The sequence below is a fragment of the Dryobates pubescens genome, chromosome 10 (assembly GCF_014839835.1).
Source record: "Dryobates pubescens isolate bDryPub1 chromosome 10, bDryPub1.pri, whole genome shotgun sequence".
In the NCBI taxonomy this organism is placed as follows: domain Eukaryota; kingdom Metazoa; phylum Chordata; class Aves; order Piciformes; family Picidae; genus Dryobates; species Dryobates pubescens.
The window spans coordinates 24389254-24412459 of NC_071621.1; the positions used below are offsets into that span (position 1 = coordinate 24389254).

Here is a 23206-nt window from a genome sequence, read left to right on the forward strand (position 1 = left end):
TCTTCTTCTCTGCCCCCCAGCAAACATGTTGTTCCAGTTTTTCAACTGAAAGTGGTAATCATGTGCACTTAGCATGAAGTGTCCTCTTCTGATAAAGCTGTAATCTACCTCAGACTGCAGCTGTGTGATCTTTGTCCTAGGCTCCATAGGACTTCTTCACAGAATCGTCATCTGGTCCAACCTGCTTGCTCAAATGTGACCACTTAGAGCTGGTGCCCAGGACCATGTGCAGGTGGCTTTTAAATCTTTCCAAGGAGGGAGACTCCACAACCTCTAAAGGCAACCTGTGGCACTACTTGGTGACCATCAAGAGGAAAAAGTGTTCCCTGATGGTCAGAGGGTACTGTACCTCCTGTGTTTCAGTTTGTGCCCATTGCTTCCAGTCCTGTCAGTGGACATCACTGAGAAGAGCCTGGCTCCTTCTTAATTGCACTCATTATACACATTAATATGTATATATAAATAAATATACTCATTAATAAGACCCCTCCGAGCCATGTCTTCTCTAAGTTGTACAGTCTATGCTCTCCCAGTCTTTCCTCACAGGAGAGAAGCTCTAGACCCTCAGTCATTTTAGTGAGCCTCTGCAGTATGTCCCCATCTCATTGTATTGAGGAGCCCAGCACTGGACACAGTGCTTCAGGTATGGCCTCACCAGTGCTGAGTAGAGGGGAAGGATCATCTTCTCAGCCTGCAGGCAATACTGTGCCTAATGCAGTCCAGGATGCCATTCACCTTTGCAGCAAGGGCCCATTGCTAACTTATGCTAAAGCTGATGTCCACCAGGACCCCCAGGTCCTTTTTGTCCAAATTGCTGAGTGGCTCTCAACGTATACTGGTACCTGGGCTTGTTCCTCTCATTGCAGGACTTGGCACTTCTTCCTGAACATCATAAGGTTCCTTTCAGCCCATTTCTCTAGCTTGTCAAAGTCCCTCTGGATGCCAGCATGACCCCCTCATATATCAGCCACTCCTCCTGGTTTGGTGTCATCTGTTAACGTGCTGAGAGTACACTGCCCCATCAGCCAGATCATTAATGAAGGTTTTAAACAGAACTGGACAGTGTTGTCCTCTGAGGTGCAGTGGTAGTCACTGGCCTCCAGCTAGACTTGGCATCACCGACTAAATCCCTCTGGGCCTGGCCATTCATCCAGGTTTCAGTCTGCCTCCCTATCTGCTCATCCAACAGCTTCTTTGTCAAAGGCCTTACTGGAATCCACGTAGGTGATGTGTGCTGCTATTCCCTTCTCTGCTGGGCCAGTTGTTTCATCACCAGAGTTTAAGTTGGTCAAGCATCACTTGCCCTTGATGAATCCATGCTGACTAGTCATGATGCCTTTTTTTGTCTTTCATATGCTTGGAAGTGGTTTCCAGGATAAACAGGTTCAACAGAAAAAAAAATCTGCTTTTCAGAAAATGTTGAGCAGTCTGATCTTTCTTGATACCACAGTTCTCATCATGCTTCTCTTCATTTTTCTTGGTTGCTGTGTAAATGTGGGTTAATTTTGTGAAGTGTTTTCAAAGGTGCTCTTTTTGACTTTCTTATCATTCTTGTATCCTCTTTTCCTGCAGCTGAACTCACTGCTGCAACTGAGAGGTTTTAATTTCCTTCATCTGTGAAAGTCATTTGACATGACTGAGCCATCAGTGGAGTTAAAATTTGATCTACTGAAGTGCGTGTTTGTAGTATTGTACTATGGGCTGTTTCTTGAAATACATCATACCTTTGGCTTTCTTCTCCCAGTTTACAGGGAGACAGGACAGCCCCTGGGTGATACTGGATATCAGAGGGAGGAAGATGTGAAGGTGTTAGATTGGCTTTGCACATGGTCATCGTATCTCTGGCAGGGCTGATTGAAATGAGTTCTGCAAAAATCCTTGCAAAGTCCCCTAATGCAATCTCCATGTGAAACCACTTGAGCATGTCTCTATTAGTCCTGGTTTTGAGACAGAGGTGTAGCTGCGCCTTGTACTCCCTCTGGATTAATAAACATTTCAGGAATTAAAAGCAAGGTACAGTATATTTGAGTGGCTCTGCAGAAACCACTGTGGTATGAGCAGGACTGGGGCAGACCCAGAACTAATAAATGCTGCTTATCTGAATGGTCTCTGAGGAGATCTAGCTCTAGGTTGCTACTGAACTGAAGGCTGAATTAGAACTAGAAGTAATGTATAACTTGTGAGATATTCCCATGTAATGTTTTAGCTATACAAAAAGAGTATCATGGCCTTTTATTTCATTCTTAATTGATTTTGAAATGTATGTTGTAATTTTAACAAATAAGGATAACCATATTTTGCAGCCTGGAGGGGTGTATGTGGAGAAATCCTGCTGCATGTCATAGTAACCTTCTATCTAGACAGTACTTTTATAGTGAACTTCTCATTAATGGTCTGTCCTTAGTTAAAGAAGCCATTGAGTTTTGAATGGGAAACGCAGTTTAGTATTCATAGTAGGATGGAGGATGGTGGTAAAAGATTTTAAAGTGATAGGACAAAAAAAACCCAGTCCTAAATTATGGAGATTGTTGTGTATTGCTGCTAAAAGGTGCTGTTTTTCCTTTAAATAAAATGATCACTTTTAGAGGTCTTGTAGTTGGTATGCAGGGAAATCTTTAGAGCAAAATCCAAAGAGGATTTCGTGGTAGGTTTAATTTTTCATGGTAACAAGCTGAGCAGAAGGTGATCAGAGGATGGTGCTATAAAATTCTGGAGACACACGAGATTTACTTACTACAGCTTTCCAAAGAGTGCCACTCTTGAAGGAGTTGCAGTTCTTTGGAACTACTGACATGATCTGAGGATGTTCAACATGTACACTGTACTTCTGGGGGTCTCTGGGTGTAAAACACTGTCTTTTGTGCTCCACATTTCTGTGGCTTCTCTTCTGCTTTCTTTTAGAGACTTGCTTCCAGTCCTTTTATCTAGCTTCATCTAAAGTAATTTATACCATGTTTATTTTCTTCTTTTGGTTTAATGATTCACTGTAAGAAGGAAAATGTGTGCATTGTAGCATGCAGTGTGAATTTGAGCGTTGCAACACATCGTCAAGTTCTGTCAGTACAGTAGAGGCAAAATCTGCTTAATTTTATATGTTCTAGTCTAATTAAAAATAGAATGGACTACATTGGCTTTAGCTTATTGTATTGCATGTGACAATAAGCAAAATGAAGAAAGAGTTGTAAATACTTAAAGGGTGGGTGTCAAGAGGATGGGGCCAGTCTGTTTTTCAATGGTACCCAGTGACAGGACAAGAGGTAACGGGCACAAACTGGAACATAGGAAGTTCCATCTAAACATGAGGAGGAACTTCTTTACTTTGAAGGTGGTAGAGCACTAGAGCAGGCTGTCCAGAGAGATGGTAGAGTCTCCATCTCTGGAATCATTCAAAACCTTCCTGGATGCTGTCCTGCTCTAGGCAAACCTGCTCTGGCAGGAGAGTTGCACTAGATGATCTCCAGAGATCCCTTCCAACCCCTACCATTCTGTGACTCTGTGAAGATCCTGTAAAAGCATACCTGTACTTTTGACAGATGTTGTTATGGTAGTTTTAAAAGGCTGTTGGAGTATGAGATCAAGGTAGTATAGTATTAAAAAATACTAGAAAAATACAACATACTGACATATACAAGAACAAGTGCTGTGGCACAGAGAAGTAACTCCCCACTGCTGTGCATCACCACGCAGTGAAGCTGAGTAGTGAATTGTAGCCACAGTTGAAAGTGATGTATTGGCAAATGCAGTATCCCCACTGGGCTTCAGTCTTAGGTTTTGTCTTTTTGTGTGTGGGAATGGGAAGGAAGGAAGGGTTGGTTAAGTAGATGGGGGGGGACCAGCTGACTATTTCACAGCTGGTCTCTAAGCCTTTTGATAATAGGCCTTAACAAAGCATGGTTCTCATTTTATGGTGTTCAGCTGTTGTAGTCTAGCTGATGTGTGTTTAAATTTAAGTAATTAGTTACCATGTCATTAGGAAGCAAAAGCAGGAGAGCATGAAAGAAGATAGAGAGGCTGTGATTCTCTATATTTAAACTGTCTTTACTCTGAGACCCCAGGAAACGGTGTCAATAACACTTGTACTTACTTGAGGGAGCAAGAAGATTTTTGTCATTTGGAGTGCATGCACAACTACATGGAGATTACAGTTCTGCTTTTGCTGTCATCTCCAAAGACTTGTGTGGCCCCAAGCAGCTTGTGGAAGGTCCAAGTCTGCAAAGCATTTGTTTGCCTGATAGTTTGTTTACTTATTAAAGTCAGAGACTGAGGATGTTTGAGCCCAAGTGTAGGCTCCACAGATGTCTGAACTACTTTTTGCAAGTGTTTCTTTGTTAATTTTCAGTTTGTGCATGCAGAAGGATGATGTATTCTACAGTGCCCTGAACATAACTAGTTATTCAACATTAGGCTTAGGATGCTTGTCCGTATTTGAACTCCACACCACATGCTAAAATCTTCATGTGGCTCAAAGCTGGAAGTTCAGAAAGCTCCTACAGCTTGAGCTGTGATTTGTGTAAGATGATTTGCTCCCCTTGTTGTTTCTCTTGTTTCAGTGAAAGGCAAGACTACAGAGTCAGCAGTGCTTACTGGTTGATTTCCTGCCTTGGCTGAGGGTTTGGCTTACACCACAGTGAAAGCCACCTCCATTTTCTGATCAGTCACACAGTGCAGTCTTGGCATAGGAGTGGCACTTGAATGCTGGTGGCCTTTTGTGGATCAAAAGCCAAAGCCTGGCCACCCATGGTGTTGCCGTAGGGTCTGTTTGACTATGTTTGCCACATCTCTGAAAATTGTAGTCAACATCTGCTGAGTTTGGTATCCAGATTTGAATACATATTAAAAAAAGAGTTACTGTGAAGCACTGTGAAGTGTTCATAACTGTGCCATAGCTAGTCTGTCACATAGTTTCAGTATATTAAGAATAAAGCCAAACATGAGGTTTATCTGGTGTATTTTGTCACATCTGTGATTTGAAGGTGAGGAATACTGTTTTTACAAAGCTCAGCTAACTGACTGTTTTGGGGTTCTTGTATTTCCTTAGGTACAACATTGATCCTGGCTTGTACTGTCCGTTTTTCTCTCTCGGGGCATGCATGGAAGGTTTGAACTCTTTGTTCAGTCAGCTCCTAGGAATCTCCCTTTATGCTGAACAGACACAGAGAGGAGAAGTTTGGTCTGAAGATATTCGAAAGTTGGTAAGTATTCTTGTTCTCAGCATCTGAAATGACAAAGGGAAGTTAGATATGATGGTGTGTTCCTCTGAGCCATGAATCAGGTTTTGGTTTTATGTTACTTGGGTACCTATTAAAAGTACAGATTAGCTGTCTTAATTTTAGTTAAAAGTTAGACCTGAAGGACATTTTGCTCTTAAGTGCCTTTGGTATGTGTGGTGGGTTGAAGCTTCCCCCAGCATTAACTTTTAGCCAGACCAACTCAGTTAGAAGCAAATGAAGCTGTATTTACAAGCGAAAACTACACTCTACAGTGGAATGCAATGAATATGTACAAAATACACAGTGTTTACAATTAGCAAGCAACACAAAAACCCCCCTGGTCAAAAAGACCAGGGAAGCCGTTCCACTCTCCGCCCCAGATCCCCCCTGTACCAAGAGAGAGAGGAGTGGAGAGAGAAAACCAGTGGGTTAGACTTATCCAAGGCCAGCCAGAAGCATGTTCTCTCTCCTGAGCGAAGCAGAAACAGCCAAGATCAGAAGAGAAGAGAAAAGGAATGGGAAGAATTGTTATGGTACAGCTCCTCTTATCTCAGACATTTATGCAATGAATTTGTTTAGAACAATCTTTTGTTTTCCTTTTTACACCCAATAGTGATTTATTTATATTTTTCTACTTACCTGCTTGAAATCTGTAGCTAAATTTTAAAGGCATAGCCTGAAAACACCACAACTCCTTCCTCTTTCTATCTCTGCTTCCATGGTAAATCAACTTCATTTACTGCTGACTTCTCAGAAGTCATTTTGGGACTACAGATAGTGTTACTTTTAATACCAATATAAGTGACTAATTAGTTTTGAGTGAAATGGTTGCAGTCCTAGGGATGAACTGTGAATCCTCTGTGTGTGTTGTTTTTTTTTACTGGCTAAAATTACCAACAATTTTATCTTCATTATTAATTTAGAGTAAGTATTCCCACTTTATTTGTCATTTATTCATTATAAATTTGGGGATTAAAATATACTGCGTCTTCAGTTTTACACATCAATGCATTCACTGTGGAAATGATACTTCTTTTTTTTCCTTTAGGCTGTTGTTCATGAAACTGAAGGTTTGCTAGGGTACATCTATTGTGACTTTTTTCAGCGGCCTGATAAACCACATCAGGTAACATGCATGATTTGATTCCAGCATGAGTTGTGTTTGATTAATGACTGTAACATTAGGGCTTTTTGCATTCCATGTAAGTTTTGTGTAAGTTACTTCTAATTAAAGCAAGCTAAACAGGGAAAGCTGGCAATTTTAAATGTGATTTGGGGTGAAATATTTTTGTGAGTAACCTTTCATTTAAAACACGTCACCTGATAGCCTGAACTCAAGACTCTCTCTTCTACAGAATGATAGACACTATGAAATGTCCTAGAACCCTGTTTAGAGAAATGGTAGATTTTGAAACAACTTTCTCTTTTTCTGGCCTACTATTTACAAGGAATACAAAAGTCTGAGTTTTTAATGCTTTCTAAAGGTGAAAACTCATAATGATAATTAACTTTTATTCCAAATACTGATTTAAACTGCATTATGGTTCCAGCTGCAGTGGTTCATTCACACATGCTGCCTAGTTCTAGTATATTAACTACATAATGCAGTGCAATAGACACTCCACTCCTTAGAATGATCTGCAAATTGGTGGTAAGTGGACAAAGTTTAAATCTGCTTTAGTTTACTATGTAGAATAGAATAGAATTAACCAGGTGGGAAGAGACTTTTGAGATCATTGAGTCCAACCCATCATCCAATACTTATCTAATCAACTAAACCATGGCACCAAGCACCTCATCAAGTCTCTTCCTAAACACCCCCAGTGATGGTGACTCCACAACCTCCCCAGGCAGCCTATTCCAATAGCCAATCACTGTTTCTGTGAAGAACTTCTCCCTCACATCCAGCCTAAATCTCCCCTGGTGCAGCTTGAGACTGTGTCCTCTTGTTCTGGTGCTGGTTGCCTGGGAGAAGAGACCAACCCCCACCTGTCTACAACCTCCCTTCAGGTAGTTGTAGACAGCAAGAAGGTCTGCCCTGAGCCTCCTCTTCTCCAGGCTAAGCAACCCCAGCTGCCTCAGCCTCTCCTCATAAGGCTTGTGCTCCAAACTCCTCACCAGCATTGTTGCCCTTCTCTGGACACGTTCCAGCATTTCACAATATACTAGGAGTGCTGTGTAGTATATTTTTATAAAGAGGTTACTGCTGAAGAATGAGGAGATCAATGTATAAATTATAGATTGGACACTTCAGTGAATTTCCTTAGACTAGTGATACTTTTTAGAAAAAATGTGAGATTTTGATACTTCTAGAACAAGATATTTCATAAACCACAGCCTTTTCTTTATAAATGAGGTGGTTTTCCTTATGAAAATGAAGCAAATAAAGGTGGAGAAACAGCATGCTGCAATTGAACAACACTGTTAACGACCATTGAATTCAACTTGTGTAATAGAGTATATGTTTATGTGTGATAGTTGAAGGTTAACTTAGTAATTTCATTGTTGTTTTAGTATCATTGGTGTAGTTATACTGGCTGTCCATATGTTTGCTTTTATCTCGGAAAGGACTGTCACTTTACAGTTCGTGGAGGCAGGCTAAAGGAAAATGGAGAATACCAGCTGCCTGTAGTTGTTCTTATGCTTAGCCTGCCCCATTCAACAAGGAGTGCACCAACACTACTAAGTCCTGGTATGATGGAGAATCTCTTTCATGAGATGGGGCATGCTATGCATTCTATGCTGGGAAGAACTCGATACCAACATGTCACTGGTAAGAAAGTTGTTTTAAACTTTTTCTAATTAATGTGCAATTTCTAGGAGGGGGTAGATTAGAAAAAACCCAACCAACCAACCAAAAAACAAACAAACAGACAAAAAAACAAAGAAACCCTCAAATAACAACAAAAAACCCCAAGAAAATAAAAGAGGATGAACCAGAAACTGTTGAGTCATATTGATACTTCTGTATCTTTGACTTGAAAGTACAATATCAAATCCCCAGATATTATTTAAAACCCAACCAAACAACACTTGAATATTCTTCTTCTCTAATAAGAATTAGGCAGTTGTCTCTCTTCTTTGTGTACTGCTAGTCTTTATTCTAGTGGTGGTATCCATTCTTGAGAGTTTCCCTTACATGGAGTTTATAGTAATGGAACAGTTGGAGGATTGAAATTAAACTGAGCTAAACTTTTACGTAGTGTAAAAGCACAATGAATCCTGGGTTGGAAACTATTTAGGAAATTGAATTAAAGAACATTAGTGAATTAGTTCTTGCAAGAAAACATACACTGGCAGTATGGAAAATCTGTAGAGCCAGGCCTTTTCTAGTTGCTTCTAATGAAAGCAAATTGGATAAATTTAAAACATACTGTATTTGCAAGCATGAATCATTGGTAGGCCTTTTTATCATGCAGAAGTGAACATGAATGTGCAGTAACAGCTTAGCAAATGCACAGAAAGGAATATTGCCTTTTCTCATTTAGTCCCTCTTTGCAAGCAGTTGCAAGGAGTGCATTGGCTGACAGTTTGCAGGCTACTGTAGTTCCCGCAGTTGTGGCAAAGGAGTCAGAGGCACGTTCTGGCTACAGCAGCTTGTCATGCTTTTCTTACCTAAGGACCACTTGCTGTATCTTCTATAATAGCATCCTGGAAATCAAACAAACAGATCTATAGCTACCTGAAAGGAAGTTGGAGTGAAGAGAGGGCCAGCCTCTTCTCCTTGATGGCAAGCAGCAGGACTAGAGAAAATGGTTACAAGCTACACCAGGGCAGGTTTAGGCTAGATATTAGGAAATACTTCTTCACTGAAAGGGTTATCAAACATTGGTATGGTCTACCCAGGGTAGTGGTGTAGTCACCATTCCTGGGGGCAGTTCAAGTGGTGTGTGGCCCTGGCACTTAGGGACAGGGTTTAATGTTGACCCTTCAGTGCTGGGTTGAGGGTTGGACTGGATAATCTTTGAGGTCTCTTCCAACCAGACACATTCTGGGATTTGGTGATTCTGTACCTGCTTTGACTGAAGGAATTTTTTTCCCCCAAAATGTTTTGCCATTTTTGTATTCTAGTGATACAAGGTAAGTCCATGGTAATGTGTTACCAACAGAGACTTTTAGATTTTGTTTTGCCTCTTGATAATGAGGACTGTGAAAGAATGTAGTTTACAGTTTAGGAGGTCAAAAGCAGCATGGGAAATGCTGTTTTTACTAAAGACCAGTATTGTTCTGAAAACATAAATGGATTCTGAATTTGAATTAAAAATTAGAGAAAGATTTGTAAAGATCAAAGGAGTGATTAAAAAGGGTAGTCTTCAAGAAATAATAGTAGAAGCAAAAACCATACTTAAGACTAGTTTTGAATGTTGGCATTAGCAGACAGATAGAAGTGATGAGCCAGTGCATCTGTTAATAAAGCAGCAACTTTGTGTATCCCTAACTTTAATATAAAAAATGAGAAATGCAGCTTTGATTTAGTGATCTGTTATACATCTTAATAACTTATATTGTCTAAGGTGCTGATGAAGATTAAATAATGGGTTTTGAGAAAGTGCTTTTTGAAAACAGTAACTCTTAAGATAGTTCCTAAGATACTCAGAACACTTCTTCAGTCTGCAAGAGTGTTCCTTGGATGAATGACTTGGTATTATTAAGCGAGTTTAATATAAAGCGTAAGTAAGCTCAGCCAAGAGAGGGAAGCTAAAAATTGTAACTGTGAATGGGATTAAGGCAGAGTTTCATTTACATTGTAGTTTGATTTTGGTTTAGGACACTTTTGGTGTTTCATGTAGAGCCAGTTTGGCTGCAGTCTGGTTTAGTTTAAGAAGGGTGTGATCCAGAGCTTTATAAGGTGCCTCACCCAGCTGTTCAAATATTTTGTTTTACCTTGCGATTTATAATAAAATGTGTAGGATTATAATGAAGCTTTTCTGGCAATATGTACAATAATGCTAGGGAAATAAAATATTGACTTAATAAATGAAAAAAACCAACATTAAAGTTCACCAAAAGTCCAAACTGAAAAGTTGCAAAACCTTTTGGGAAGAGTTAAATGTTGGTGTTAATGAAACTAGCAAACGCTAATATGTACAACTGTTCTCTCTCTAGGAACCAGATGTCCTACTGATTTTGCTGAAGTTCCCTCAATTCTGATGGAGTACTTTGCAAATGACTATCGAGTGGTGAACCAGTTTGCAAGGCATTATAAAACAGGACAGGTAAGGAAAATTAATCAGTGAAATATTGAAACCAGGAATAAATGTATGCAGGAAAACAATCACATTCCCACATGTTATTTGTGAAGAATGTTTCAAGTAGAAATAAACAATAGACAAATGATTTCATAATTTATGACATTCAGGAAAAAAGTTGATATTCTTGTTGCAGAAAAGATGGACATAGTCTGTAAAAGTATAGCAAATTCTTATGCCCAAGGTTCCAATCACATATTTAAAGCTTTCAACCTTTTTTTCCCCTGCGAAAGTGTGGTTTCTGCACTACACAAACTTAGTGTAGCAAGTCAGCAACTTGTGTGTGAATCAATTTATATGGAATGTTGTAATTACAGGTAAGTTGTGACAAAAATAGTGATTCATCTTTGAACTGTCTAAAGTATGTCTTGAAATAAAGCTCAGATACTAAATCATGGAAATAAATAGAAGTGCTCTGTGTTTTAAGACATCCCATTTTTGCAAAGGATAGGCTAGTGATTGAAATGCTTTGTGATGAAAAATGTGCTGGTTTATGTAGGATTAGATTAGGATTAGTTAGGTTTGGTCAGTCAAGAGTCTCTGAATTAAAGCTCTGATCCTTTCTCTTGTGTAAAGCTGTCTAAAGCTGTGCCAATCTGCTGCAAGGATCTACTCTCTATGGGGAGTTCAGAAAACAGTGCTCTTTGAAACAAGACGATTTTCAGTGGGTTTTTTCCACCCATGGCAGCAGAACGTGGTTTCTATTTGTACAGCCATTTCAAAAATACAAACCAGTAAACAGTAACGAAAGATCTTTGTCTAGTGCTTTTGACTGAGGCAGGTTTTAGTGTACTCAAATGTGATGGTTGAAGAACAGACGACCCATCAAAGCCAAAAAGGCCCTTTAAGTTGTGTAATATTATACTTCATTGAAGCTTTTTATCCACTATTCAGCATTCAGTATATTTCAGTATTATGAAAGTGCAATTATGCTTGCCTCCATCAAATAGAATGTTACTTTACCTCTATTCAAACAGATACTGTCTGATAAATTTGCTCTGTAAATAAAGTCTCCTTGAAACCTAGGAGCCAAAAGTGCTTGGTTCAGGAGTGTTTGTCATTTATACATTTGAGCGTGCAGACTGAAAAACTACTTTCTAAGTGTTCTCTATAATGTTCATGTAGTGTTAAAACATTGGAGTTAACCTGACTGCAGATGAGTTCAGAGAATGAACTTGACTAAAACATCTGAAAGAGATTTGTGGAATGTTATTTATGGCTTTGCATTTTCAAAATGGCTTAACAAATCTAAACTGTGTTTAGTTGCAGTGGAAAAGCTAAGAACCAGACACTGTGTCCCTTTTGGCATTTCCATAAACTTCTGTTTATTGGTGGTGAAATCTTGCAATTTGAGAGAGCGGTTGGGAGAGGTTTAATGCAGAATTTCAGTCTTGAATGGGGCTAGAATGGATTATGCAGGAAGATGAGAAAAAGAGTCTAATACTACTGTCTGCCTTTTGAAGTCTTAGATGGTTTGCTTTTAATTCCTCCCCCCCCTTTTTTTAATTTAGAATGCATTTTTAAGCCATTATCCAACATTTATAAATCTGCTTTTGGTTTTGTTTGTTCATATGAGCTAGTTTTAAGAATCTGATATCATGTTACTGTATTTATCATTTAATTATAAATAGATTGAAGTAATCTCCTCTTGAAGTTCAGTGATCGCTGCAGCTGTTCCTTTTAGCTATTGTATGTATGTGTATGTGATTACAAAATCTCAGCTCTCTTACATTTACAACTTCACAGAAATACTTTTGGGACATCTGTTTTGTGTGTTTGATACTGAGTAATTTTGTTGGTTTGCAAATAGAAATTTGAATCAACATCTTCTTCTCCAGCTTTTAGTTATTAGGAAAAAAAATGATTTCATGTTACCTCCCTTTCAAGGGGAAGTAAAGAAAAAAGCTGAAACAGTTAAAAGGTGAAATTTGTAAAGCCATTTCATTCAAATGTTGTTCCATATGAGAACTTCCAGTAAGTTTTGTTTTCAGAATAAAGAGACTGAGCTTTTCTGTGTGAGGAGGATCTTACCTGCAACATCAACATAGCCTTAGCTGAATAGTGACAGGAGGGGTTTTTACTGGCCTAGCTTGTGAAGTGGCACTGCAGATAATTTGAAAAAGCATCCTTTCAGCATTCCTGCATCTGTGCAGTTTTTGCTTGTAAATTTTAGGTGGTGTAATTTTTAGTGCCCCCTACTGAATGTAATAATAGACAACTCTCATCTTATGATTGCCCCCGCTGTAAAAGCCAGTTCACAGTATCACCAAGGTTGGAAGAGACCTCAAAGATCATCGAGTCCAACCTGTCTCCACAGACCTCATGACTACACCATGGCACCAAGTGCCATGTCCAATCCCCTCTTGAACACCTCCAGGGATGGTGACTCCACCACCTCCCTGGGCAGCCCATTCCAATGATGAACGACTCTGTCAGTGAAGAACTTTCTCCTCACCTCGAGCCTAAACTTCCCCTGGTGCAGCTTGAAGTTGTAGAAAGACTTGTCCTCTGGATCCTCACTTAGGATCAGTGCTTGTGCTTATAGGAAGAAGAGGGGGAAGAGGGGAAAGAGGTATTTTTTTGACTGTTAAAACACTTTAAATTGTCTTTCAGTAGCACTGCAGAAAAAAGATTTGGTGGGTAGGCTTTCAAAGATGAGAATGCATTATGCATATATCTGTGGATTATGAGGATCTGGTCCAAAGTAACTTGAAATTTACAGAAAGCTGGTGCTGTTGATTACTGAGGAGTGAAAAAACTTGCAAACTCTTCTGGAAAAAGGAGCAAGTCTTGTGAATTTAATTCAAAAACCTGGCCAGCACAAAAATATTTGTTCCAAGAAAGTAGCAAGCCTAGTTTTCCTCTCTTCCTAAAGATAACTCCAAACAGAAAATCCTTGAGGTAAGGAGAAAAAAAAAAAAGGGGGGGGGGGGGGGGGGAGAGAAGACTGTGTTAATTAGTTACCAAAGTTGGATTACTTGGGTAAGCTCATGAAGCTGTACCAAAATGAGGTCATAACAGTGCTTAAGCAGACAGTCTGGATCGTGTCTACCATTCCATATCACTGTGTTTGTTTAATTGTGTTTAAGTGCATAGATATGTGGTAGGTCTGTCAAGCTAAATCAGTTTAAGCTTCTGTGTCTTTGGAGGCTCCCTTGAACAAAGGCCAGTATTTCAGCTGTTCAAATCTGAACTGAGTTCATTTTTCACAGAGCTGGAATTACAAAGGCAATATTGTATTAGCATGATTGCAACAATAAATTACCACTGTGTCGTGGTACTACATGACAGTAAGGAGTTAAGCATGGTTTGGGACACAGGGAATTCTGTACTTTTGGCCACCATGGCAAAGATGCTGAAAATTTCAGGCCAAGATCTTAATGCTGCTTAATAGGGAAGGATGGAAAAGTGGAACCCAAAGTCAAGCGTGTGGTGTTTGAATTTTAAAAATGGAATGGTTATTCAATCAGCATACTTTAGTCAAAGCTCTGTGAAGCCTTTCTTTTAAAAGGAGGATGATTGTAGTTTTGTCAGGGAACTGATAAAAGAAGTAAAACAATTGTGCAGATGCATTGATTTTTTTCTTCACTCAGCTGCTTATGAAGGGACTGTACGAGATTATGATGGAGCAAGGAGAAATAGTTTCTATTGTCTGAAACAGTACACCTTCCTCAGTACACTCAAGACCTCAGCTTATTTGTATGCCTGACTGTGCTGGTTTGAGCTTTACCTAGAGTCCAAAAGCCCAAATGGAAACAGATTTAGATTCCCTCCTTGTCTCCCATTTCCCGGTAAGGTAAAGCAAATTAGCAGGAGAAAGGAGAGGTAAAATCACGAGAGAAAATGGTCTGGAATTGTTTTGGAAGTAAAAGAGGCACTTTTTTAAACAAAATACATATATAGCAGTAACAGGAAAGGTTACAAAGGTGTAAGGAAAAGGGTAAATAGAAAAATATACAAAACCAGGCCTGGCTGGCATTGGATTCCTTTGATGCAAATGGATTCAGTCCTTAAGAAAGTGTGGATGCAGCATGGAGGTAGGAAAGGCCTGGCCGTGTGGTCAATGCAGGAAGCAGAAGCAGCAGCAGCAGATGACCTCTCTTGAGCAGGCAAGACAAGGACAAAGAAAAAAAGCTAAGACTTGTCTGTCCTCAAATAGGCTTGCTGGACAGGAAGGGAGAGTGGAATAGACCTTTGACCCAACGGACCCCTCCTCCTGGGATTGGGGAAAGCCTAATCTCTCTCACTGCCCACCTGGATCAGGTTTCTTTTGTCCACATGGGGGCTGAGTTCTTTTCAGCCCCCATGAAGGATGGGTGTAACCTGGGACACTGACATTTACAAAAACAAACTTTCTAGAAGAGTGGTGATCTTTAAAAAACCTTCTGGAATCTAATTCTAGTTCCCTGAAATACTAAAATTTAAAATGATAAAGGTGGTTTGGGGAAAAAAAGTAAGTGATCTCCTTGTTATCATTCTTTCAATTTAATCTTATTTTGGGAATGTTTCTCTGGTGCCAGATACTGGTTGGCTTATGAGTTATGATCACAGCACAATGTTTGAGCCTGATCAGTAGCACTGGTAGATTTAAACAAAAGGACATTGATGTCTTTCCCCTGCGCTTTTTTGTCAGTAGGTATTGTTGTAATGATTTGTAATTTCCTGTTGATTTCAGTCTGCTTAATACTAAAGCTTGAGCTTCAGGGCAGAGTAGACCTATGTTGGTTGTTTGATATTCACATGGCTGCAAAAAAATAATAACATACATATATATTCCTGGAGACTTTTAGGGTTACTGAGACTTCTAGGTTTACCTACATTTTACTTGGTCTTTACAAGGTGGTAAGTCATCTCCTGGGCAGAGAGATTTTAGTATGTTATTAATGATCATTCTGTGTCTCCCTGTAGGAGTTCAATTTCGAATGGCTAGATGCTTATAGCAGAACATAAGGAAGGAATGGGTGAATGCAGAGCCATATTCTCTGTGTTGAGGTCAGCTATTAGCAGTACAATTGAAAAAAAGCAGGCAACACTGTCTTGGGTAAAGAGACTATAAGAAATGCTTTGCTCTGAACAGAGTTAGACGTGCTTCATTTGTTTCTGGACATGACCAGCTCTCTTGGGGAGTGTTCAAAGTCTGACTGCATCACCAAACCTTGCTGCTCTGTGCCCCAGTGAACTGAAAACTTGGATTTCCCAATTCAGTTGACGATCTCTGGGACAATGGTTTACCAAAATGCCAATTAGAAAAGTCTTAGTGCTTTTTGTTCTATTTATTTTGTGTACCAAGCCTGTGTGCTTAGCCATCATTTAATGTTTATATAGCTGAAATATAAAGTTGAAAATCCATTATATTGAAAGAACTGGTTTGACCTTGCTGATACGAGTGCTCTTGGCTGTAACACTCTTAAATTATAACTGTGTAAAACAAACATTTGCTGTGGCCAAGTTTTTGGATGTTCAGCTTTTTTAACACTGTCACACAGTACAATTAAAAAGCTTCCATCCAGATTTCTCATTCTTTACTCAACAAGAAAATACACTTGACCATAGAAGAAATCCATTTTGCTTAATTCCATACTGCGCTACTTCACCAGGGAATGAAAGCCTTGAATAAGCTGCCAAAACTTGCTGCTAGGTTTGGAGCTTAATAATAAAATCAGTTCAAAATTCTGTAAGTTTTCTTACACAAGGGTTTCTAGCATGACAACTGAAAGCATTATTGCAAGCCCACATGTGCTTTAGTTCCAGTGTAAAAAGTCTTTGAAGGAGGAAAACTGTCCAGCCAAAATACTTCTTACCATTTGTAATTTTATTTTCTGCTTGTCTTAATAACTTTTCTACATAATTAAGTTTAGGTTAGTCATGAGGTATTGGGTGACAGGTTGGACTTAATGATCTCTGAGGTCTTCTCCAGCCTTATTGATGCTATGATTCTAAGTAGTGTTTTTAACAATACTAAATCCAGTATGGAACCTCAAGGTAGTTGGCTACAAAGATCTTTATTGCTGTGGCTAACTGCCCATTTACTCCTAATTGTAGTAGTCAAAACCCATCATGTAATTTCAAACAGGACTTTTGTATTTGGGAAGGGTAAATACCAGCCTAATAAAGATGTCCTGTAGGAGAGACTTTGTGTTCATTGGTTCATTTTCCTGTGATGAAATGTAACAGCTGTGCACATTTATGACAGGGAAAATAGTGGATGTTGTTCTATCCCATTCTTTACCCAGCTAAGATTTCTCTTGGAGAAGAGGTTACAAGTCCTGGCAAGCTACTGCATAAAACAGCTGTGCAACTTCGGAGTTTTTCTTATCTGCTTAAACTTCCACAGAGTTAATTGATAGTATTTTCTTATGTGTAACTTCTCTGGAGCTGATTTTTTTTCTGTGAACATTAATATGGTTTGTATTGAAGTCATATTATTTGCACAGAACCTAAATATACACCTCTGCCATCAGGATCTGTAGACTTTCATCTATCATAGAATCATAGAATCAGTAAGGTTGGAAGAGACCTCAAAGATCATCAAGTCCAACCTGTCACCTAAGACCTTGTGACTACTAAACCATGGCAGCAAGTGCCACATCCAGTCCCCTCTTGAACACCTTAATTTCTTGAACAATTCAACATGCTGTAAAAGTGTAGGTATGCTTCCAAAGTTCAGTGTAATACCAAACACCTGTATTATGTTGTGCAAATTGTAGTAACTTCCTCAATATTTTAGCAAGACCTAAGTTGCTTTAGCCATGCTTAATATGTTTGGTTAATAAAATTCATAGCAATAAATGTGCTTGTTAGGAAGCATATCTGTTGAAAAGCTTCAGGAAATAGTGGGAAGAAGGGTAAGGTCAGGCATTCATACACAGATACTCTTGAAAATCTGGCATTAAAAAGGCTTTGGATGTACTCATAGATGTTTGGATAGAAAGTCAAAAGGAATTTGTTTAATGACTTGAAAAATTCCTCTGACTTTCAGCCTGTGGTGGCATAGATAATTTTATTCCCATAGATGTGGAATACATTCAACTTTGTTAAAAATTTCAAAGGGCAGATGCTTACTGTTCAGTATGACCAAGCATTTTTATGTGGGTTAAGGTAGAATGTCTGTTGCTGTACCAGTTGGAGTTATGAAAACCTCACCAGTTTGGAGGGAATTATGTGGGCCTTTGTGCAAATCTAGGTGAAATATGCTCAAAGACCAGCAGGAAAAGCTATTCTAAAGCTTACTTTTGACAATTAGTCAAGATGACCTGGGAGGACTTCTAACTGCCCTATCTGTTCTTTTATCTCTGAAGACAGTCATATTTTTAATAGACATAGAAGGGAACATTGAATCAATTTACAGAAAACAAATACAGAGACCCTATAATTTCTTGATTGCTATGTAAATTACTGCTGATAGCTTAATTCATAGATGTATAGAGTTGCCTATCTAATATTTTGTTAGCAAATATGATTTCCTTTATCGATGCAAAGCAATTAAAATGTGTTTTTATAGCACCAACAGTATTTTTTTAACATTCTTCCTTTTCTAGTATTAAGCATACTATTTACAAATATACAATTCTAAAGATGTTCTGACTTCTTTTTCTTTAAGCCTCTACCAAAAAACATGGTATCAAGACTGTGTGAGTCCAAAAAAGTGTGTGCTGCAGCTGATATGCAACTCCAGGTATGTTATTTACATTCTAGTCTCTATTCTCTATCCAGAACTTACAGAACATTTTAATTCATACAAGATTACAAAGCTTTTATTGTAGTGTTACATGGGCCCCTCAGTTTAGGAAAGATGTTGACTTGCTGGAGCGTGTCCAGAGAAGAGCAACAAAGTTGGTGAGGGGTTTGGAACACAAGCCCTGTGAAGAGAGGCTGAGGGAGCTGGGCCTGGAGAAGAGGAGGCTCAGGGGAGACCTTATTGCTCTTTACAGCTACCTGAAGGGAGGTTGTAGATAGGCAGGGACTGGTCTCTTCCCCCAGGCAACCAGCACCAGAACAAGAGGACACAGTTTCAAGCTGTACCAGGGGAGGTTTGGACTGGATGTTAGGAAGAAATTCTTCATAGAGAGCGTGATTGGCTATTGGAATGGGCTGCCCGGGAAGGTGGTGGAGTTACCATCATTGGAGGTGTTTAGGATGAGAATTGGTGGGGTGCTTGGTGCCATGGTTTAGTTGATTAGATGGTGTTGGATGATAGGTTGGATGCAATGATCTTGAAGGTCTCTTCCAGCCTGGTTTATTCTATTCTATTCTACATATGTTGTAATATTATCCAAATATATGTAAGCTAGTGAAAACTACTTAATTCTTATGTGAATTTTCATGTTTGTATTTCTGAATGTATTCTGTGCTGTTTATTTAAGGCTGAATGCCTAAATCTACACAGTTTTTGAAAATGGTTGGATTATCAGAATCCCTAGATAGATTGAATAGGTTGAAGATGGACTGTTCAATTCATAGAATCATTTAAGGAGAACTTGCAGCAGATAGAAGTATTGTGTGCTTTTGGACTGAGAGATATAGGCCACCTCAGTAAAATCAAACCACCTCATTTATATACTCAAATGCGATTTGAGCTCTTTGTCTTCTGCAGCTCCACTATGAAAATGGCAGCTTGTTACTGCCATCCAGATTTTTGGTGCAGCTATAAAGCTGTAAGACTTCTCTGTCACAGTGTGAGGAACAGTAATTAAATTAAGGAGACTTTGTTTTCAGTGGGTAAATGTAACCTTCCCATAAACTGTCAGTGGTGCTTTTCTTCAAAGGAAATAAAAGAAATTACAGTTCTGAGTATTTAGGGGTTTTCAGTCCTGCAACAGCCGTTCTCAGATGTGAACAGTAGCATTAGCTTCCAGCCAAGTGTCTTCACAGTGGGTTTGGCTGCATTTAATATGCTAAAATCTTCCACTGTGTGATTTTTGTGATTGTTTCCCCCCCCCCCCCCCTTTGTTTTTACATAAGCCAAAAGCATGTAATTTCCCTTTTTACAGCTGACCTAGTGTTTAGATGAGATAAATCTGCTACTACCCTAATAAAAGATAGTTGCTATTTTAGAGATGCAGAAAGGAGCAAATGTAAAGATCAGCTCTTTGCAATTCTTCACTTTGAAAAGTACCCAAATGATTGCAACAGATGTGAGTTGCTCTGGTTCCCTGAAGCTGATTTAGAAGAAAAACTTAGTTAAATATTTGTACTTTGCTCTGTGCAGTTACTTGTATCAGAATGTTAGAGTGTGGACTTGTAATGTATACACATCAGTTACACTGATCAAAACCAGACTTAACACAGTTTTTGGTATTATACATATATTTTTAATTAGTTAAGGGATTTTTGAGTTATGCTTTCAGTGCAGTGCTGGCTGGCAGAAGCCAGTGCTCGCTGTGCAGGTGTTAACAAAGAGGGTGCTACTTGTGGCTATACATCTATGCCATGAAAATAATTGCATCCTCTCTACAGATCTGATTTTGAAATATATGCTCTTGGCTCTGAAAGGTTCTTGTACAGAGATAGCTGAGAATGCAGAAAGAATGTGGGCAAGAATACAGTTAGTTCATATAGGATTTTTTTTTGGGAAAAAACAATGCAGGAGTGAAATAAAATGTATGATGAGAATGTTTAGTAGTGGGCTTCTATTCATGACATCTACTGGCACAGAATAATTTGCCAGTCTACAGACTAGTAACTACCAAAGTGATGATAACTCTTTCACATGCACCTATTCCTTCCTGGTGTGTTCATGACTGTATATAGATCTGACAGATTTTCTTCCAACTTTTAATGTGTATTTGTTACCTCATCAAGGTTTGAGGCCAGATTTACATTGTGAGGACTAAATGGGCTTGGATAGAAAGAAAATTAAGTCACAGATATATTAGCAAGAAACATGGCTTCTTTGTCCTGTGGCAGGAACATGGTTTTAGAGGTGATTGATTGATTGATTGGTGATCTTAAAGGTCTTTTCCAACTATGGCAATATCTGTGGCATTGCTCCAGAAGTAAATGACAAGGAGGTGTCATTGCATCAGTCCCATAGTGTCCTGTGCAATCAACCTGTTGCTCTTGGCCCTCCTGAGATATCTGTAGGGTCTGTCTCGGTGTCACTCCAGATCCCATTGCATTAGAACTGGGGAAAGAACACACACCTCTGGTGAGCTGAAATTCCTGCAGGATGGACTGCTGCTGGCAATGATGCAATGGTTAAACAGGCTGCTTGCCCTTAAATTACTCTTGTATAACTGATGTTCAACTAGTCTCAATCATGCCAAATGACCATAATGGCCTACTAAATAGTATCACACATTTCCTACTTTCAGCACCATGTTTTTGAAGATTCCAAATGATGATTTGGTACTGCCAGTGTTTTCAGTGGCCTAAACATGGATTTATTATATACCAAGCTGGTGCAGTATGGGCTTGATGGATGGACCATTCAGTGGATACAGAACTGGCTTGAAAGCTGCATCTAAAGGGTAGCTGTCAATATGTCCAAGTGGAGGCCAGTGACAAGTGGAGTCCTGCAGGGATCAGTACTGAGACCGCTCTTGTGGCGACATGGACAGTGGCATTGAGTACACCCTCAGGAGGTTTGCTGATGACACCAAGCTGTGTGGTGCAGCAGACATGCTGGAGGGAAGGGATGGCATCCAGAGGGACCTTCACAGGCTGGAGAGGTGGGCCAAAGCCAGCCTCATGAGGTTCAACAAGACCAAGTGCAGGGTCCTGCATCTGGGTTGGGGCAATCCCAAGCACCGATATAGGCTGGGCAGTGACTGGCTTGAGAGCACCCCTAAAGGAAAGGACTTGGGGGTACTGGTGGATGAGGAGCTCAACATGAGCCACCAGCGTGCACTTGCAGCCCAGAAAGCCAACCATATCCTGGGTTGCATCAAGAGAAGCATAGCCAGCACGTCAAGGGAGGTGGTTCTCCCCCTCTGCTCCACTCTGGTGAGACCCCACCTGGAGTACTGCATCCAGTTCTGGATCTCCTATTACAGGAAGGATCTGGATGTGCTGGAGCATGTCCAGAGAAGGGCCATGAGGATGATTAGAGGGCTGAAGCACCTCTTCTATGAGGACAGACTGAGAGGGTTGGGGCTATTCAGTCAGGAGAAGAGAAAGCTCCGAGGAGAGCTTATTGTGGCCTTCCAGTATCTTAAGGGGGCCTACAAGAAAGCTGGTGAGGGACTTTTTAGGGTGTCAGGTAGTCATAGGAATAAGGGGAATGGGAAAAAAATAGAAATGGGTAGATTCAGATTGGATGTTAGGAAGAAGTTCTTCCTAATGAGGGTGGTGAGACACTGGAATGAGTTGCCCAGGGAGGTGGTAGAAGCCTCATCCCTGGAGGATTTTAAGGCCAGGCTGGATATGGCTCTGAGCAACCTGATCTAGTGTGAGGTGTCCCTGCCCATGGCGGAGGATTTGGAACTAGATGATCCTTGAGGTCCCTTCCAACCCTAACAATTCTATGATTCTATGATTATGATGATGGTGGTTGGTGTCCTCCAAAAGCCAGTTTCTGTCCTTGTATGTTATGCTAAAAATAGAAGATGTACAAACTCATATATATTTACCTCTTCCTATCCTCTCTCCCATTCTTTTCTATTTGTCCTTTTTTGTTGTTGTTGTCAAATGCCAGTGGCATGTGCCAAAGAAAAACATCTATTTTATGTTTTCAGGTATTTTATGCTGCCTTGGACCAGATCTACCATGGGAAACATCCACTAGAAAAGTCAACCACAGAAATTTTAAAAGAAACACAGGAGAAAGTTTATGGATTGCCATATGTACCTAATACAGTAAGTAGAAACATACTGACTGTATAAGCTTCATCTTTTCTTTCCTAGCCTAGTAGTATCCCTACCTCTCCCTGCTCCTCGCCCCTCACGCTCATGCGCTTGTTATTGTATTTCTCTGTTGAAAGAGTTTGCTTTCTTTCAGCTGCTTTAGCCAGAGAGTAGGGGGTTGTAAATTTCCAGCAAAAAATCAAAATGAAGTTAATGTGTTGGGTTTGTATAGTCTTGTCCTGCTGAACTTGAAACTTAAGGTTTTCTTTTATTATCTGAAGTCAGCGTGAAATAGGACTTGGAAGCGAGGTTTTCTCACTGTGCTGCTGTGACCTTTGGCACATCACTTATTTTTCCTTTCATGTGGTATCTGAAAGCGTTGAAGCTTTGACTTCTACTGAGCTGTGTAATTTTGATCTTCCTTATGACTAATAGTGCAGTTTGTTCTATACTTCATGTGACTTCCGAAAGTGCAGTTTGCAGAGATCTCCTGGCCCCAGACTCTTTGGTCAGAATACCCTGATCCTTTCTCTGCTTTCTGCTCCTGGGGAAATGTATTTTTCTCCTTAGCAAAAATGTGATTTTTGTTCTGTGAGAAGGGTGTTAAGAAAAATGTACTTCAGCACTCCTCATCAAAACTGCTGACTCTTCTGGCCTGGCAAAGACAAGAGAAGTAGAAGCAAGATGTCTTCAGAGTATAATGTCTGACTAGTCAGCATTTTTATAGGCGTTTTACATTGTTCCTCCACAGTTATTAGATACCCAGTGAATGGAACAGCTTTGAAAGTTAGCCTGCATTTATTGGTCCATTTTAAGTACTTTTTAAGTTTAGTTATTACATAGAATACATAGAATAAACCAGGTTGGAAGAGACCTTCAAGATCATCGCGTCCAACCCATCAACCAATCCAACACCGCCCAAGCAACTAACCCACGGCACCAAGCACCCCGTCAAGTCTTCTCC

General features: G+C 39.7%; 1 protein-coding gene across 2 annotated transcripts in view; it reads left to right on the plus strand.

The window, feature by feature from the left end:
• MIPEP (mitochondrial intermediate peptidase) overlaps positions 1–23206 on the plus strand; it is a 77173-nt gene that overhangs the window by 25179 nt on the left and 28788 nt on the right. For both annotated transcript variants that reach the window (XM_054164606.1, XM_054164607.1), the window contains exons 11-16: positions 5039–5192; positions 6259–6336; positions 7779–7983; positions 10317–10426; positions 18060–18134; positions 22135–22254. In XM_054164606.1, coding sequence (XP_054020581.1) covers positions 5039–5192; positions 6259–6336; positions 7779–7983; positions 10317–10426; positions 18060–18134; positions 22135–22254 — 742 coding nt within the window. The remainder of the gene's footprint in view (positions 1–5038; positions 5193–6258; positions 6337–7778; positions 7984–10316; positions 10427–18059; positions 18135–22134; positions 22255–23206) is intronic.